General features: G+C 53.7%; 4 protein-coding genes across 4 annotated transcripts; 3 read left to right on the forward strand and 1 right to left on the reverse strand.

Annotated features, from left to right (window-relative positions):
• Window positions 1-410: 410 nt before the first annotated feature.
• Window positions 411-3,639, reverse strand: J4E83_001038 (uncharacterized protein; the record flags this gene model as incomplete). The annotated part of the gene is made up of 10 exons (XM_049327995.1): window positions 411-477; window positions 530-611; window positions 680-954; window positions 1,005-1,344; window positions 1,423-2,554; window positions 2,612-2,841; window positions 3,055-3,176; window positions 3,251-3,352; window positions 3,413-3,457; window positions 3,515-3,639. The coding sequence occupies 10 exons, from the start codon at window positions 3,637-3,639 to the stop codon at window positions 411-413; spliced, it is 2,520 nt and encodes an 839-aa protein (XP_049192513.1).
• Window positions 3,640-5,878: 2,239 nt separating this feature from the next.
• On the forward strand, window positions 5,879-6,844 carry J4E83_001039 (uncharacterized protein; the record flags this gene model as incomplete). The annotated part of the gene is made up of 1 exon (XM_049327996.1): window positions 5,879-6,844. One exon carries the CDS (start codon window positions 5,879-5,881, stop codon window positions 6,842-6,844), a length of 966 nt encoding a protein of 321 aa, XP_049192514.1.
• Window positions 6,845-7,578: 734 nt separating this feature from the next.
• CHO2 (phosphatidylethanolamine N-methyltransferase) lies at window positions 7,579-10,972 on the forward strand (the record flags this gene model as incomplete). Its single annotated transcript, XM_049327997.1, has 8 exons — window positions 7,579-7,768; window positions 7,870-8,455; window positions 8,508-8,579; window positions 8,638-9,379; window positions 9,444-9,659; window positions 9,746-10,713; window positions 10,770-10,860; window positions 10,916-10,972. 8 exons carry the CDS (start codon window positions 7,579-7,581, stop codon window positions 10,970-10,972), a joined length of 2,922 nt encoding a protein of 973 aa, XP_049192515.1.
• A 1,023-nt stretch (window positions 10,973-11,995) lies between these two features.
• On the forward strand, window positions 11,996-14,832 carry J4E83_001041 (uncharacterized protein; the record flags this gene model as incomplete). The annotated part of the gene is made up of 2 exons (XM_049327998.1): window positions 11,996-12,464; window positions 12,515-14,832. The coding sequence occupies 2 exons, from the start codon at window positions 11,996-11,998 to the stop codon at window positions 14,830-14,832; spliced, it is 2,787 nt and encodes a 928-aa protein (XP_049192516.1).
• Between the last annotated feature and the right edge of the window lie 3,755 nt (window positions 14,833-18,587).

Here is an 18,587-nt window from a genome sequence, read left to right on the forward strand (position 1 = left end):
ATAATTCTGCTTGGACACGGAGTGCAGTAGAGAAGACGCGCAATTGTTTGGGATTGTGCGTGGCAGCGTAGCGGGGCGAGGTGCAATGGCTGTTGACTGGTGTAACAGCGCATCCAGGGTTGCTCCGAGGCTGGCTACGTAATTGTGCGGAAAGAGCGAGTGACTGCGACAACACAACAATGAAAGATTTCTGTAGAGACAGCAACCAACGAGACTCGCGCAAATATCAATTGTGTTCGATCAAAAAGAGTGCCTCCGGGTCGTTGTAAGGAAACGACTCGTCGTCGTTGCGGTGAAGAATGCAGTGAACCGACCATCCGCGAGGTTTCGCGTTGTTGCATCATAACGGCCAGGATTAGACAGGATTTTGACACCATACAAACGCGAAGACCACGAATCAAGCACCACTATTAAACATCCGACACAATGCGCGCACCTGCCCAGACATAGGGATAATTGCGTTGATACCAGTTGACGCTTCGACACGTTAGTCTTGTGGCCTCATCTGCAGCCACTGTCGTCCACTTACAAGGTCTTACGCCCAGCGATGCGCGGATGCGTCGCCCACGATCCACCCAGCGTGACGTTATGTTTACCGTCGAAGAAATCGGCTGCCTGCTGTCAGCAATACCATCTCATCATGTGTTGAGGAGCAGAAGCCCGTCGCATCGCATCATACCTGTATAGCCTGGATACAGCTCCATCGGCTCGAAGCCGTCATGCTTCTCCAGCACAGTGCTAGTCCACTCCCAAACACCACCCAGGTCAGATTGGCCGCAGAGCTTGTTGCCCTTCTCGACCACTGAGACTGGATGCCAGTGTTTGAAGCCCACATTCGTTCCCTCAAGGTCAACGAAAAGATTGCGTGGGTTGAGACTAGATACTGCGCCAGAGTCGCCGTTTGACAAAGCTCGGGATGGTGGTGTCTCAAAAACGCCTTCGTTGATCAAATGGCTGCAGACTGTTAGTCAAGAGTCTACGAGGATGGATAACAGGCATCATACCCGTTCACAGCTGGAATCCTGTTTCCAAGCGAGCTCTCAAATTCCGGCTTCATGCTGTCGACATAGCTGTAGATGCTTCGTGCTTCTTCCATGGTAGGGATGCGACCGCCCATCCAATGCGCACAACCAGCTAATTCGTCGTAGGAGGCGACTACAGGCCATCCCATGACAAATTTCAAGGGAACAGTGCCGTAGACAGTGCGTACAAATTTCCCTTCCGTGATACTCTGAGGTGAGGCATTAACACCTTCATGGTGACCGTTTACCACGCTGTCTCTCTTTCCAGTGGTCAGGTCCTTGGCGTTTGAGTATGGCTGTTCGCACCACGACGCAGGTATGGCTGGATTCGACAAGTTAGCAGACGAGCTCAGACTTTTGATCAATACACGCGACGACTCCCGCTGCAAAGATTACATACCTGTCTTTCCTGTCTTGGACAGATATGTGGCATACTCCCCATTTGTGATTGGCCGAGCCTTTGCGCGGAAGGACTTGACGTGTGCTGAGCGGCGGGGTCTCTCGTTATCCCAGCCAAAGTAACGCTTGGTCTCAAAGTCATTCTCTGGGTCTTCGAGACCGATGTCGATGTCCGCTTCGGGGATTGTGAACCACTCGTTAGCGGTTGCTAGGGTCTCAGATTGCGCCGCAAACGCCGAAAAGTCTGGGAGTTTGGTTCCTGGAGGTGGCAAGACCTTGTCACTCTGAATCAGCATATAGAGCAATGTCTCCAGGTGCATGGCTTCATGTTCAAAGCCAATCCACAGTGCTCGCGACACGCGACCGTTCGACTCTGCTTCTTCCGAAGTGTACAGCGCTTCAACCTTCTGTCGCACAGTCTCTTGAAACTTCAGGATTGTCTCCAGCGGGGGCCACGCTTCGGGAACCTCGGAGTGAGCATGACATTGAGTTGGGTCTTCAACATCAGGGTCAACACCACGTTCAAAGATCTTCCAGAAGTAGGCGGGGTCTGACGGCTTGCCATCGGTGGCACGGGCGATGTGGATGTCTAAGAATGTAGGAATGTGGCCAAGGTAGAAGATGCACTCGTTGCGAAGCTTGATCGGCTTAGATAGTAGCTCTTCTTCGGGTATCATGTCCTTCGTGACCGCGTCCCAGGCCGTCCAAAGCTCACGCCACTCGGTCAAAGATGGCACCGGCTTCGCTGCGTATTCCTCAGGTTTGGTAGGGAAGAACATTGCAGGCTTCGAGACGAAATGCAGGCCGTAGTCGCCCTTCGAGTTTGCCCACACAACGTTCTCTGCGAGTTTGGCCAACTCCCAAAGCTCTTTTGCTTCCTCGCGACTGTACTTGTAGGATTCTTCGATACGAACTCTCTCGCCCTGCTTGATCTGGATGCCGTCGACGACCGTGTCCTTGCGTGGTGCGACAAAAGCGTGATGTCTTCCAGCTTTTTCGTCGTACTCTCCAATGGCTTCCCAGTCCTGGATGTCGAAAGCTTCCTCGCCCATGAGTGCGTTTGCGTGCTTTAGCCCGTTGAGGATGAACCTGTGGGTTACACCGCTACGATCGTTGTATGCATGGTAAACACGCTAGTATAGGAATCAGGTCAGTGGGTGTTTGCATGCGTGTGGGGACGACAGATTTACCTCGGGATCCTTGCACGAATCGATACCGATAAGCATGGTATCGCCAGTCTGGAGAACTGCACCAAATCCAGCGAGGAATGGCGGTACTTCATGGCGCTTGAAGTTGCCCAAGCTCGAGCCCAGCCAAAGGATCGTTTTCGGTTTCACTTCGATTTCGGGAGTCTTGAGCCACTCAAGGGCATCATCATAGGTGCCATAGAGGCCAAAGCATTTGACGTGCTTGTACCCTTCTGCGTGCTTGATTAGCGAGTTTCGGCAGTTCGCATTGCCCGGTATTGCGCAATGATAAGGAGATAAGTGTCCGGGCCACTACTATGTTGAGGTGCATGTATGCAGGCTCATGTAGGTCTAAGCCACTTTCACAGGAAACTGATGCAAGCGTGTCGCACTATACAAACCCCACGACTCCCCTCAATGTTAAGCATGATAGAATGAATCCTCACCTGTAGGTATTTCCCCAAATGTTCTCTCCAGCTCCGGCAGGGAAAGGTCGACAGCGTAGTACTCGACGTCTTTGCCAAGACGGTCGACGGCTTGCAAGAGTATGTTGACTTTTCTGAGGTTGCTGCAAACACATTAGTATTCACGAAGCACAGGGCTCGTTTCCAATCTCTTGCGCAGTGCGAGCCAGGACCGTACCCGCTCCCCAGTTCCACGACAATGGACCCCGTCGGGATTCGTTCGGCGATTTTCTCCGCATACGTCTCGAGGACTTCAATCTCGGCATTCGTTAGGTAATACCTAACATTGCGAACATTCATCAGCTTGGTGTTCATATAAACCAAGCGTGAAGCTGCTCACTCCTCTTGGTACGTGATCTCTTCGAATAGACGAAGGCCTTCTTGGCTAACAGCAGAGACAAAAGGTTAGCGTGCATCATGGGCTGACTAAATCGTTGCTTACTCGTAAAGCAGCAACGTAGGCAGCTTTTTTTCGCCGCCACTCTCAGGCCGAAGGCCTTTCTTGATATCAGCGAGGATATCCGACTCGGCAGTGTCCGTGCGTATGTCGATTATTTTGGTCGCCATCTCTCTGGGGTGTTTGGTATTGGATGCTGTAGTCAATCGGTATGCCCCTCAAGAGCCGGTCTACTAGATGCGTCCTATGCCGAGGGTCGCGCGATACTTATACAGCGCGTAAAAGTACGTAATGTGGGTACTCGGACGCTTATGCCGTGCGGTAGCTGACGGTAACTAGAGGGCCGGTAACTGTTCAAACGGAATAGTGTAGAATGCAATGCTCCGTCAGAACGTGTACTGTTTGGCTAGCGGCTGTGGTGGTAATATCACTCGCAAACACGCGACAAATCAGACACGGTTTCTTCTCACGGTCAACGGCGGTGCGAGAAAAACGCCTGTTCGAGTCGAGCACATCATCGGCAACAACCCCACCGAGGCAATCTACTCTGGTACCAATGCCATCCGGAGGCATGGTAGCTGGAACGTCAAGCATTGCTACGAGACCATAATGATGACGTCAATGTGTGCCGGCTAGGGAAAGGACGGAAGTCCGGGAGCAAAGGCAAAGAAGGTCTCGAAAACCGACGCCAAACCACCGCGTTCAGGAACACGCTGCAGGGCAGGCTAAGGCTGTTCTTCGGTCGCAAACTCTCGCCGACTGTAACATGTTCGTGGATGACCACACTGCCTGCTGCGGGGTCGATGCCTTGCTGCATAAGCGATGCCGTCACAGTGGAGTCGCGAACTTGTTGACACATTACCGTCTGCTCAACCATGGCTGGGCATGGCAACGTGATTGGAAAGGCGGGCGGCTTGTTGGACGCGGTTGGCATTGGCGTAGGCGGCATGGAGAGTGTCAGGTACAAGCGTATCAACCAGCAGAAAATGTTGGCAACAACAGTGACGACCGTCTGGTGCAGGATCATCACGTGAGCGGCTGTGGGCCTTGGCTCCAGTTGCTGCAAGACTGGGCAATAGGGTTACGATGACGCGAGGTGCAACACCATCGCGGAACAGCAGCGCGCGGAAAAGTCCGCGCGTCAGAAAGCGATCATCTGACTTTGTGCACATTCACCATCAATGCCAGTCATCCATGAATCGTCCGCTACAGGTTGTGCTCAAAAGCCATGATCCGCACGCCAGGCAACAACCTTGATCGTCTGCATACCCGCTGTGACATGACACGCATGTAGGTGCTCTCACTCGCGCGCTGTCCCGCTTTGAGATCAATCACGCTCCCTTTCAATATCCGCTCAGCACTCTACCGCGAAACGATCGCAGGTGCATCTGATGGCTGACTCTGGGTCGTTCTGCGCAAAAGCGCCAATGCTTGTTCTCTAGGCGCATTCGTCTTGCTCCTTACTCACCAGTCTGCCAATATCCAACGTCTCTTTCAAGATGAGGGCTGCCGACGAATTCAAGCAAACACATCTCGTATGGGACTCCCCTTTCATGTGTGTATACGGTCTGTCATACTATCTCACCGATGCTGAGTCGCCTCGAACGACGCTACGCTCCTAGCACAGAAGCACATCGTGGCTTCCCCCTTGCATAGGGCATCACAATACCACGGCCGAACAAACGAAGGGCATCCGCTAGAGCCGTACCTGATCCCATCATCACCGCCTACCTCCGCATGCCTTTTGAAACGTCTCAAGTACCCAGTTCACACGAATGCTTACGAAGTCTCAATGCATCTGACACGGTCATCGGACCTGGGCTGAAGACGTTTTCAACAAGGGCGGCGAAGCAGGAATCTTGCAAACCTTCGCGCCCCGCATGAATGTCGTGCTTCATGGGTCTGGCGGCCTGAGCGGCCTGAGCGGCTTGAGCAGCCCATGATAGAAGAGCCCAGCACAGAGCCTGGCTGCGGCAAGCCTCCCGACACCCCTTGGTGGCCCTTCCAAGGTTGCAATTGTCTCCGGGCAGATGGCTTTGTCGCAGTCTGGTTACGACTCTTATTGCTCCGTGATGGCTACGAGATGGGCGTCTGGCCGCCAACCGCGCTGACCCTCGAGTCGGGCGTTACGCCACTGCTGTTCCCGAGCCTTGCTCGCACTTGTTGTTTCCGTTATTCGCGACAGCGTTCATATTGTATGAAATAAGCCCGCGCTAAAAGTGATTAGTCTCTATTGAACCTAGACGTTGCGGTCTGCTGAGTTCGCCCGCGATCACATAAGTATCTTAATTAGACGAAGTGGAAGCCCTGCATTTACAACGTCTCCTATTTCATGTGCTGGACATCAGCTGTGGCCCGATCTATTGCTCACTAGGCTCGCAAAAAAGCGACTACTGTACCACCCGCAACATGGGCCCCTCTCAGCTGTGGGTCACCCCCGTTACCAACAGCTTCTTCCCTACAAACGAGCTTCCCACATGGAATGCCGATCTTTCGAAACTGCAGTCTGAGAAGGAAATCCTGGAGGATGGACTCGCCAACTGTGTTACCTATCTACAGGTTCTACGTAAGAAGCAAGCTCGAACAGAACGCCGGCTCGTCACAGATCCCTCACTACCACGGAAGAAGAGGAAGAGGTTCCAGCAGGTTAAACGTGAATTGGAGAAAGAAATAAAGCACCGAGAGCAGGATGAACAGGCTTTTCTCAGCAACCTCCAGGCCTGCAAAGCAAACATTTACATCGCCGAGACGGTCTCTCTGCCATCTACAGCCATATCCTCAACGCTACCAGACTTTGGCTCGATCTCGACAGGATGCTCGTACTCAAGAGACTTGGAATCGGCGCCTACAGAAACGAGTTGGAACGGTTGGACGGATGAGTCGGTCCTCTCGCCATTTCAGAGAGAAAGCATCAGCCCCTTTTTCACCTTCGATGTCGCCCCGGACGAGCATCTCGAGGCCAGAAGTACCGACGGAACGATATCGGATGACTATAAACAACCACTCGATGCCCAGCATACCCGAAAGATCATCCCTTTACAATGTGCATCATCCAACACGCCGACACATCTCCTGCTGAGCCCCGAGGCTCCGATATTCCACCCTCAGTCCACGTATACGAACCAGGAAGGGAGTGTAGCTACACGACTAGCCGGAATCAACCTCCCTTCGGCGATGGTAGTCACAACGTCAAGTATGGTGGTGCTGGAGCTTATGGACAGATGCCTTGTCAGTTATGTGGCCATGGGCCAAGCACGACGGCAGAGTTCACTTGGTAACATAGAAGATCACTTGGGTAGCCTGCATTTGGCCAAGTCCAGCTCGGACGCAACTGTCACGGGTGGCAAGCTCAAGCATAGAAGAGGCTCCCTATGATGAGACCACGCTGGCATGTTAGGCAGGTTCCATAACACCCCACGGCACATAATACTATTGGCAGGGTCCCACACTCATTGGTGCGGTCAGCAGTATATATAATTGGGTCCACACATTTCCGTCACGTTCGATCGCTTCCGATGGCGCCTTTCTTGAACGCGGCAGCAGGCACGGTTGGCGAATGTGGGTTCATCGGAGCAAAAGCTGTTCAGGGAAGATGCAAGATAGGGCGTTTGGGCGGGAGAAAAGGATGTAGCTACAGGCTGTTGATGTTTACCATGTGAAATACAAGAACTGGTTGCTTGCGCTTGTCATCTGGCCTCGGCCCATCGCTGCCGTATTTGGTGAAGCGGGCTGCCCCACACTGTGCCGTCATCACAGCGCACCCGTGTTTGCGCGACTTGCAGACAACCGAACCACCTCTCCCCTCAGATCCACGTTCAACATCTGCACGCTAGCTAGAGTTCAACACTCTACGCCCGTCCGTCGGCCCAAAGAAGAGAAGCGCGATTTCTTGGTGTCTTAGAAAGACGGAACCTAGAGCCGTGCTGTGTGGCTCCAACGAGTGCCTCCACGCCATCCCGGCAGTTCCTACAGCAGACCACTGCGCAGTGCTTGCATAGCGTCGCGGCAAGCTCGCGCCGCAGCCGTCGCAGCAATATCAACCGGCGAACCCCTCACCTGGCGGGTGCTGCAAGAATCGATACCTTTTCCATTGCTTCGTCTCATCCAACATGGCTGATGTTAGCAATGGGCCCAGCGCCGACGATAGCCAGCTACGCGAGCGGCCGTCGGCTAAGCCGCTGCATCTCAGCAACGCAGACGATGCTAAGCAAAAGGTTTTGGAGCTGAACGACCAAGAAGACAAGAATCACAAAGATGTCAGCAAGAAACGCACCTATGGAAGAACTCCAGACGGTACAGGTACGTCTCACCTGGTGCTGCACCGAAGCAAAGCAATTACCATGCATGCATAGCGTGTCCGCTTGTACCACGAACTACTCATACTAACACCACACGTCTAGTCTTCATCGTTCCACAGACTCACGACATGGTCTCGCAGCTGCTCTCGCCCTCGCAACCCAAGAACCTGTCCGATATAGCAGTCCTCGCCGTGCTTGCTGCCCTGATCTTGACCTTCTTCGCACTGCCCAAAAGCGCCCGCATACCCATATTCGCAATCATCTTCCTCTTCTGGCGCGCCGGTTATAATGCCGGTATTGGCTGGTTGCTCGATGGCCAGTCTAAACACAACCGTCTCGTCCTCTGGGCGAAACAAAGCCATGTCTTCGAGAAGCCTGAATCTGGCAAGAACCCACACCCCGCCCTGTATAAGCTCCTCAAGCGGGAACTAGAGACCAAGATCCCCAACGACTATAACTTCGACGAAGCGCCGCTTGAGTACAACACGTGGCTCGTGTTCAGGCGCGTAGTAGACCTTATACTCATGTGTGACTTTGTTTCATACTGCCTATTCGCCCTCGCCTGCTTCAACCGTCCCCAAGAAAGCTTCTTCTTGTGGATTCTGCGCTGGACGACTGGCATTGTTTTATTCCTTTTCAACCTGTGGGTCAAGTTGGACGCCCACAGAGTTGTCAAGGACTTCGCTTGGTTGGGGTCCCCTCCTTGGCTCTGAAAGATAGACGTCTAACATGCGAGACAGGTATTGGGGCGATTTCTTCTACCTCATTGACCAAAGCCTGACCTTCGATGGCGTCTTTGAGATGGCACCGCAGTAAGAGGCTCCATGTTACTTTCCGCTTGAAAAAGACACTAACTCGCCGGTCCACCAGTCCCATGTATTCAATAGGCTATGCTGGATACTATGGTATTGCCCTCATGATGGCAAGCTACAAAGTCCTAGCAATCTCGATTATCGCCCATGCAGCTCAATTTGCCTTCCTTTCCATAGTAGAGGAGCCTCACATAAACCGCTTGTACAATCCGCCGCCTCCCCGCCGTACGCGCCATAACTCTGGAGATCTCCAGCTCGAAGACCGGCCTAAAACTAGCCAGTCTGATGTCGCCTTCTCTGATGCCGCCTACGATCCCACCAAGCACCAACCAGCCCAAACGCACCACATTGTAGGGCCTCTGAACACGGATTTTCATCGATCTATTGATCTCACGGTAGTATTGCTTTCGTTCTACATGATGTGCTTGGCGACGCTAACACCCAACACTTGGTTGGTAAGAACATTTCTCTTCATCAACGCCTTCGGGTGGCGGCTCTGGTACGCGCTAGGACTAGGCTACATTCTAGACCGACAGTCGAAGAAGAAGAACTGGACCAAACATTTCATCAAGTACGGCGACACGAAGGAGGAAGCCTGGCGCCAATGGAAATCCCTATACCACATGAGCATGACCATGAGCCACGCCTCATTTCTCGCCGTAGCATGGAAGATGTACAGTCTTCCTGCTGATGGTCTCAATGGCCTCACGCTTTTCCGACATGTCCTTGGCTCGGGTATGATTGTACTTCAGCTTTGGGTTGCCATGAGCATCTACGAGTCTCTGGGCGAGTTTGGATGGGTAAGTCTTGGAAGTTCGAAGTGCATGTAGGATATATGCTAACAATGCATCTCCATCTCTGCAGTTTTGTGGCGACTTCTTCTTCGACCCGCCTTCAAGGTCACTGACTTACTCCGGTATTTATCGTTTCCTGAACAATCCTGAACGAGTTCTCGGATTGGCTGGCGTCTGGGGCGTAGCTCTCATTACTTGGAACCCCGCCATCTTCTATCTTGCTACGACCGCCCATGTCCTCAACCTCGCGTTCCTCCAGTTTGTCGAGAAGCCTCATGTCATCAAGGTAGGTTCAGCATTCCTTTAGTCAAGGGTCTTTTCGACGTACAATACGTTACCTTGACCAGCACTTTACTAACAGTCTATGCTTAGTTGTACGGGCGAAACCTACGTGAGATGTCGGGAGTCAGTAAAACCGTACGCCAAGCACTACCAGACCCAGTACGCCAGTGGCAGTCGGCAGCCGACGAGTACCTCAACTCTACTATGGAATTCATCGAAGAACTTCTGGATAATGTAAGGCCCAAAGTGGCTGCCCATGTTGATGCCTTGATCAAGGATACAACAAGCCGATTCAAATCTTACCCAACGCGCATTCCCGTCAGCGGCCGTTCGTCGGAACCCGTAGGTCTGGATGCGAAGCAATACAGGCTCGAGGTCGAGGGTACCCTTTCCCCACCGATAGTGGAGCAGCAAAAGAGCGGTGGTCGTGAAGGAGAGTTGGCAAGAACACCAGCTGTTCGTACAAATGGTTTCAAGACACTCATTCTTGAGTACGGTGCACCCATCAGGGTTCGCTGGCAGGCACCTATCAACCACAGCAAGAAAGACTGGATTGGCCTGTACATGGTTGCTGACAACCAGTCTCGGGAAGTTACGCGCATCAGTTCCAACGGGCGATGGGTAGCCACCAACCCTGATGTCTTTGACTCGACGAGAGCTGACGATGGCATTTTGGTCTCGGACAAGCTCGTACCAGCCGATAATACGGATGAGGAGTCATCTGATTGCTACACTGGCGAGGTCGAGTTCCGTGGAGACAAGCTCTGGTGGACTACTGGTGTGTTCGAATTCCGGTATCACCATGGTGGTCGACATCACGTCATGGCGCTCTCACAAGCCTTCGAGATCCGAATCCCCAAGTTTGATGAGACGGACGTTGAAGTGGACGCCAACGGCACGATTCAGCGTGCGGTGGAGGAAGCGCTGCTTCCAGTTATCCAGAACTGCTTTGACCGCGACCCTGAAATCGCGCCATCGACGGCCGAAGAAACGTTTGGCAGTTTGGTTGAGCGAGATGGCAAATTTGCGCGACGTGTTGTCTTCGCAGTCCACCAAATGTAAGTTCTCTCCCTTGGTGCGTTGTTGTCTGGATCATGTGACTAAGGATATCCAGGTTCGGTATCGAGTTCGCTCCTGAGGTGGTACAAGCCGATGGCACGGTCAAGAATCTGGCCTGGAGGATTCTCAACGCCAAGAAAGTCTTGGTGAGCCATTCGCGAGCTACAGCATGGAGACTGGGTCACTAACGGCGAATGGCAGGCCCCTTACAGTATGTCGTCGGCGACGCACGGTAGGAACACCCCAACCATGGGTTGAGGAAAGCTTGTACGGTACACGCGCGATTGGTTCATTGAGACAATAGCAGAAGCTGGGCATTGTCTTGATAGAGGAGACTTGTAGAAAATGGCCCTTCGTCTCGGTAATGAACAAGGGTAGGGTGTCATGCACGTCTTGCGAAGACAAACGTGGCGCACACAGACGGCGACATGCGTCTTGGGGCGGTTGGCCCATGTACATGGAGGGTGCGTTAGAGTTGTGAATACATGCGGTGTACGGTGTAGAGTAGGAGGTGTACATGAGCATAAAAAGAATCGATTGATTTTGAGTACCTTGGTAAACGTAAGGTTACTGTATTAGCGTCATGTGATTTGAGCGACACCTTGCAACAAGATACGTTCGCGTAGCCAGTCGTTCTTATAGTACAAAAGCCCAAGGAATTATATGGGAAGACTTTGCGACGGCATGCACAGCTTAGTCACATATGGTTGTGTAGCACCGTACTCGTTGCCCGGTTTGGGTTTGCTGTTCCCTCACGCCCCATCAATGTCGACTTTAACGCTGAAACGTGACGACACACGCAGGGTAAAGTGCATGGCTCGAGAACTAATGCCCAATGCATTCGTGGACAAGGTGTCAAAGCAGTGCGATGACGGCAAGATTGCGAGCTGGATGCGGAGATGATCTTATCAGATGGTGATGGCGATGGCGATGGCGTCGCGATGGGCGTGATTCGCGCCGGCTGGCTTAACCTCGGTCTGGCCCGTGAGAGCATCTTCTGGAAGCTGTCACGCCTCCTGCGCCGACCATGTCGCCGTCGCATTGACGCTCTTATCTACAGGACAATTCAGCTTGCGAGCGCGACATAGTGGTGTACTTGTTTGCGTGAAACACGTTGGTGCGCCGTCTCTTTGTTCTGCATCGTCCATTTGGCACCCTCTCATCCTTCGGGAGTCCGCACCAGCGACAGTGCCCAGCGGGTCCGCACGTCACCACGCGACACTGCGCCTTCCTCGCTCACACGCTCGCCCCATCCAGCCAGCAACTCGCCGTTAGCACCTCATGATGGGAAAAGGCTCCTCCAAGACCAGCACCAAGGTGCTCCCGCTCATCCCGCTCGCGCCGCCGCTCGCCGTCCTCCCGGGCACCACCCTCAAGATCCCCATCACCAACCGCTCCGATGTCGCCGCCATCCTCGCCAAGATATACAGCATTAGCCCTACCGCGAAGCCCGACGCGGCTATCACGGTCGCCTGCGTGCCGCTGAAGTCCAACACGCTGGGTCCGGACGGCCAGCTGCTGATCGACGATGGCCATCAGGGGGACAAGACGGCCTTCGAGAGCGATCCCATGCAGGCGACCAAGAAAGACATCTATGGCTATGCTTGCATCGCCAAGGTCAGCGGTGTCCAAGGACGGCGACAGGGCGATCTGAGCCTGGTGGTCGAGGGCCTCGAGAGGGTGCAGGTTGTCGATGTCGTCCAGGAGAGGCCGTACTTCGAGGGAGAGCTTATGGCCGTCGACGAGTACAGTACGTATACACCGTCTGAATTGGGCCTGCACGCATACTGACTAGCACAGTCGACATCGCGAGTGCAGACCTCCTCAACCAGTTCAACCTCCTCAAGCAGCTGTCGCGCGAGCTGCTCGCCCTCGTCCGCCTCTCCGCTATTCTACCGCGCACTCCACAAGTCACGCTCTCGCCAATTGTCGCTCGGAGACTCGAGATGTACATCACAAGGAAAGACTTGTCAGAGGCTGGCGCGCTGGCCGACTTCATGGCCAACGTGGTGGAGAGTACACACGAGGAGACGCTGCGCGTTCTGGCAGCGGTAGACGTCAAGGAGAGAGTGGATAAGGTCATCGAGATTCTCCAGCGCCAGATCGGCAGCATCCAAGGCAACACACGCATGACTGTCACAACAACACAGACGCAGGGCGGCAGCTTGGACATGGACACACTGCGACGGCTGCAGCAGGAAGCCCTGACAAGAAGAGGCAAGATGGGCGGCGGTCTCCCAGCCGGATTTCCTGGCGGCTTCCCAGGCGGTGGGCAGCAACAGGCCGGTGAAGAAGAGCCCAACGAGATTGACGAGCTGAAGAAGAGGCTCCAAGATGCCAAGTTGTCTCCAGATGCTGACAAGGTGGCTCAGCGCGAGCTGTCGAGGCTGCAGAAGATGAACCCCGCCCAAGCAGAATACCAGGTCTGCAGGAACTACCTCGAGAACCTCGCCGAAATCCCTTGGACCAAAACGACAGTCGATCAACTCGATGCTACTACACTGGTCAGAGCAAAGAAGCAGCTCGACGGCGATCACTATGGTCTTGAGAAGATCAAGAAGAGACTACTCGAGTATCTGGCAGTGCTCAAGCTCAAGGAGCAGGCAAACAGGACCATCGACGATCAGATCCGCGCTCTCGCCGATACACCAGAGGGAGATGACGAGACCAAGGAACAAGACCCCGAAGACAAGGTTGCAAAGGAACCATCGGAGGCTGAGCTGCGGCTGTTGGAGAAGAAGCGCATGGTCGACAAGTCGCCAATCTTGCTGCTCGTCGGGCCGCCAGGAACAGGAAAGACTTCGTTGGCCAAGTCAGTTGCTACCGCACTTGGTCGCAAGTTCCATCGCATCTCACTTGGTGGTGTGCGCGATGAGGCAGAGATCCGCGGCCACCGTAGGACCTATGTCGCTGCTATGCCTGGTCTCATCGTCAGCGGACTGAAGAAGGTCGGCGTTGCAAACCCAGTCTTCCTGCTCGACGAAATCGACAAGCTAGGCATGTCGAACCACAATGGCGACCCCGGTGCAGCCATGCTCGAGGTGCTCGATCCAGAGCAGAACCATACCTTCACTGACCATTACGTTAACATTCCTATCGACCTTTCCAAGGTCCTCTTCATCGCCACCGCAAACTCGCTCGATACCATTCCTCCACCGCTCCTCGATCGTATGGAGACCATCCAGCTCTCCGGTTACACAACACTCGAAAAGAGGCATATCGCATCGAGACATCTGATTCCGAAGCAGATCACCAGCAATGGTCTCCATCACGAGAACCTCAACATCCCGACCGACGTGCTCGACAAGATCATCACATCTTACACACGCGAATCCGGTGTACGAAATCTCGAACGCGAGATCGGCTCCGTCTGTCGTTCCAAAGCCGTCGAATACGCCACGGCGAAAGACACAAACACTCTCGCAGCATACTCCCCTATTGTCACCTTGGAAGATCTCGATACCACACTCGGCATCGAGAAGTTCGCCGAAGAGCTCACTGAGCAATCTTCCCGCCCAGGTGTCATTACAGGGCTAGTCGCATATAGCACCGGCGGCCAAGGCTCTATTCTGTTCATCGAGATTGCAGATATGCCCGGCTCAGGCCGCGTTCAGCTTACCGGCAAGCTGGGCGACGTACTCAAGGAGAGTGTAGAGGTAGCTTTGACTTGGGTCAAGGCCCATGCATTTGATCTCGGCCTGAGTGCAAGCCACGATGAAGACATCATGAAGAGTCGTAGCATCCACGTCCACTGCCCCTCTGGCGCTATTCCCAAAGACGGCCCCAGTGCCGGTCTTGCGCACACCGTCGGCCTCATCTCCCTCTTCTCTAACCAGCCCGTTCCGCCTACACTGGCCATGACTGGTGAAATCTCCCTCCGCGGAAGGGTACTGCCTGTCGGTGGTATCAAAGAGAAGCTGATTGGAGCGTTGAGGGCAGGCGTCGAAAGAGTACTCTTACCCGAAGGCAATAGAAAGGATGCAAGGGATCTACCGTTAGAAGTTACCCAGGGTCTCAAGATTGAGTTTGTAGGCCATATCTGGGAGGCTTTGGGCAAGGTTTGGCCCGAGAGATGGGAGGGCGAAGACGTAAGGAGGGGATGGGAGAGCAGATTGTAGGTTGTAGATTGTCTGAGTGATGGGTTTTGGTGGGGTTGGTAAGGCGTTGGATTGGTGTCTTGCATTTAGCGTTGCATTCGTTACTATCGGTCTGTGTATACTCTATTAGCTGCCTATACTCACATCTCTCACATTACTCATCACTGCTGTTCCTTGCCCGTTGCGTGTCAGGTTATTCTCACCCGACCCCCATGTGTTTAAGATACTTCTCCCTAGCCTTGCTGTCACGTTCCTTGAATTGCAACCTCGTCGAGGATGATTGTGTCAACAAAACATCACGCTATGTAATCAGTTGGAAGGAAGAAAGCTTCCTGCTGCCCGGGCATACAGTCTCATTTTCGATACCACATCGGTTTGTTCCGAAATATGTCCGTCACCCTGGCGTGGGCGCCTGTCTAGGGTAAGAATGATTCAACAGAATGACTGAATGCCATAATTTTCCGCTAGCAAGCTGGAAGTATGCCGGGAATAATCTCATGAAGGCGACGGACGGCTTGATTCACCCCAAGAGCCTCATGTTGCTGATCGTGGTGCTTTCTGGTTCTCCCAACACACTTCCAGACTTCAGTAGCATGGTCTCGTGCGCTCGGCGCGGTGGACGAACCCAAAAGTTACAGTACACTCACCGCACTGCTTTACGTTGCGCGGAAAAAAGACCTTCGGATCTTTTCATGTGCGTTATTATCCACTAATTATATGACCCAGACCCATGTCTTCCACATAAAAGCGGAGTGAATTCAAGGCGGAAGAGAGTGCCAAAAAGTGTGGAATCTCGAAAACGAAGACGGGGAGGCTATGGCTCACACAATGTCAACGTCATGATCTGTAGCTACCTGGACGATACATGGCTCGTGATGAGGGGCATGCTCAAGTCGATTGCGGCAAGCTTCCCGACTTCGCTCAAGACTTGTAGATCACACACCTTTTGCCATGTGGCATTCAGCCTTTGTTTTCATCAGCACTGAAAAGACTCAGACAATGTCTATGACTGTTCCGAAGCCGCCTTGGTGTAAGATGCGCAGCCTTTTGTGTGTTGAGATTGCTACAATATGGGTCCCTTGAACTCGTGACCACAAAGATCGAATATTGAAAAGTGGTCTAACGAATCTTATGTGCGAAAGATCTTTCATGACAATACGTGTCTGTACTCCGTATGTGTCACTCTCGTCGAAGATTTTAGTCATTGTGTGTTTTTGATCATCTTTTCGTTGTCTTCTCTTGATTGCTCCATTGGTTGCTCGTGTTATCAGAATACGAATGAAATAGCGCGATAACTCCCTTCAACCTGATGTGAGACTCGTAATCATCGAAAGCGATGCTATTACTTCGGAGGGCGAAGAGATGAAAGCATATCGAATATTGACCGAAGTCGTAGCGTCCAGCCGGTGATGCTACCACATTGTCACATCTCCGAATACTTTGCGAGCCATTCAATCCTCCACGCCTTGCACAGCGGAGATGGGCGGTTCCGAGCACGCGTCACCCTTCCGGAAGCCTCGGTGACAGACCCTGCCCGTTCGAGCGATACGTGGATGATCTTCCTATAGCAGCTTCCGAAAGCGAGCTCAACACCCAACCGTTGCAACCCAAAATACCGGGAAAGGGTGGGACGGAATGGTGCGGAGGCGGAAGAGGACTGAGCGCTGCGCGGCGCACGGGGACCTACCCCCTAACTTACTCTTACGGTGATGTTCTGGCCCAGACGACTGAGTCAAGCTTTGCCGTACCGCCATCTCCACCACGGTACTTGTTGGCGTTTCAGAGACCCTGCAACAAATCTTGCACAGCGAGGCGACGTTGGTAGACGATTGTTGTAGCCTCACGACGGAGCGTAACAACAATTATACCCGGGTTTGATGTTTAGTATTCATTTGTTCGCAAGGTTGTCTGCTCCTTCCAAAGTCGATCGCGCTTGGCTTTGAGGGGAAGTTGCTTATCGTGAGACGTGGTGATGGGTCTGTTCCAGCATTTTTTCCATGTGACAGGATCTCGTGAAGACTGAGTCGAACCAGAGGAACCGTTCATGATGTTGAGGGGCTCTAGTATTAGAGGCTTGCGACGTATTGTAATGTGTAGCTGACAGACATGTGCCGTGCTCCGTCTCACGATATCGGAATTGCTAGGCCTTTCTGTTGTTGGGACTTCTGTAATATGGTGCATCAACAATATGCCATTTTACTCAAACCTAATGAATTCGAGCCTCCGCCAGAAAAAGGCCATGTCAATCTCACGAAGCGCCTACATGGGATGCAATTTCGGCAATGTGCACCGAGATGCAGAGCGGCTTCGACGTCGCATTGGAATGTCGCAGTCGTCTAGAATTAGTACGCGTCGCGCGGGGCCCGAGGCATGTTAATGCTGGAATACTGCGATCGATAAGGGCAGCAACGGCGGCCAGCAGCGGTGATGCCGGCTCGGCCGGCGGAAGTTGCCGTGGATTGTTTGCGCGCGCGGTACACGCCCGCACGTGCGTGCAGTAGAAGACACCTGGAAGGGAATGATGGGCTGTCGATAGAAGACGCAGAAACCACCGGGGAGGGAAAGTTAGAGTTCGGCTCGACTGCTAATGAAAGCTTGCTGCTGCCGACTCTTCAAGCGGCAAGCGAAGAGGGGCGTGATCCCCACACCACCCAGGTCATCGGGCCAGCCATAGTTACATAAGCTTCTCCACCGATGGCATGGGCTGGTTGAAACAGCACGGATCGGCGCTGCACTTGGGAAGTCGTCGTTGCCAGACTCGATATGGCACCATGGCTTCCCAACTGTCCGCCATAAGCCCCGATCCAGCCCATGGGTAGAGCTGCATACATGCCCAAAAGCCCACCGGCGGCGAGAATTTCGGCGGAACAGCACCTCTTGCAGCGTCGATGACATCGTCGCTTGGCCTCTTCATCTCAAGGACGAAACGGCCGACGTGCCCAGGTGTGTGCCAGGCTGCCAGCGCAGCAAGCGGATTGTCTGCAAGTGCATTACCGGCTGCAGCGTACTAAGCCGGCTGCTGAAGGTGCTGCACTGTGCCTCTTGGCAGGTGCGATGCAACCGATGGAGCGATGTGATTGCGCATGGATTTGCTGAATCCAGCGCTGCAGATAAATGCAATACGTCGCGGAATCCAGGCGCTCATTTGCTGGGTAAAGCGTGTTGGGTCAGGCTGTCTAGACAGTACAGTGCAACGCCGCACCGTGTGGGGTGTGCCCAGTCATCGATTGGATGTTCCCCGGTGAGAGGTGAAAGGGAAAGGGTCTGCTGAGGCAGAGTCCCAACGTGCTACAGTGTCGACCTGATGTGTGGGTTCAGAGGCTCTTGAGCCCTGCCAAACCGTGGTGGGTGGAGGCCCCCAGGATGCGGGCACAATGTTCCGCGGAGCGGCGCAGGCCCTGGTTCCGTCATGGTGGCCGCTGGCAAGCCGACTGATCGATGCCTGGAATGGATGCAGCGCCGCCGCGATCCCGCAGCAGACATCGAGCCGTGGGCACCAAACAGCGACGCAGGCTCGGTTGCAGCCAGAATGCATGCAGCCGTCGTGTGCGACTGTTCCCCGTGCACAACCTGAGCCCTGGACTGCTCGTTGCTATTCGTCTTCCCCGGCGGTTTTCCCAGCGATAAAACGTCCCTCGCCGTAGTCAGCCGCAGAAGTCGCATCCAGTCCAGCAGGCAGTGCCCTGATGTTGTCCGCTTTTGTAACCAACGGCTCGCGCTTTTTCTCAGCCACGCTTGTGTAGTTCGGGGTCGATTCCAGCGCACTGGGAAGCCGG

The sequence above is a fragment of the Alternaria metachromatica genome, assembly GCF_023757995.1.
Source record: "Alternaria metachromatica strain BMP 0045 chromosome Unknown scaffold_2, whole genome shotgun sequence".
Lineage (NCBI taxonomy): Eukaryota > Fungi > Ascomycota > Dothideomycetes > Pleosporales > Pleosporaceae > Alternaria > Alternaria metachromatica.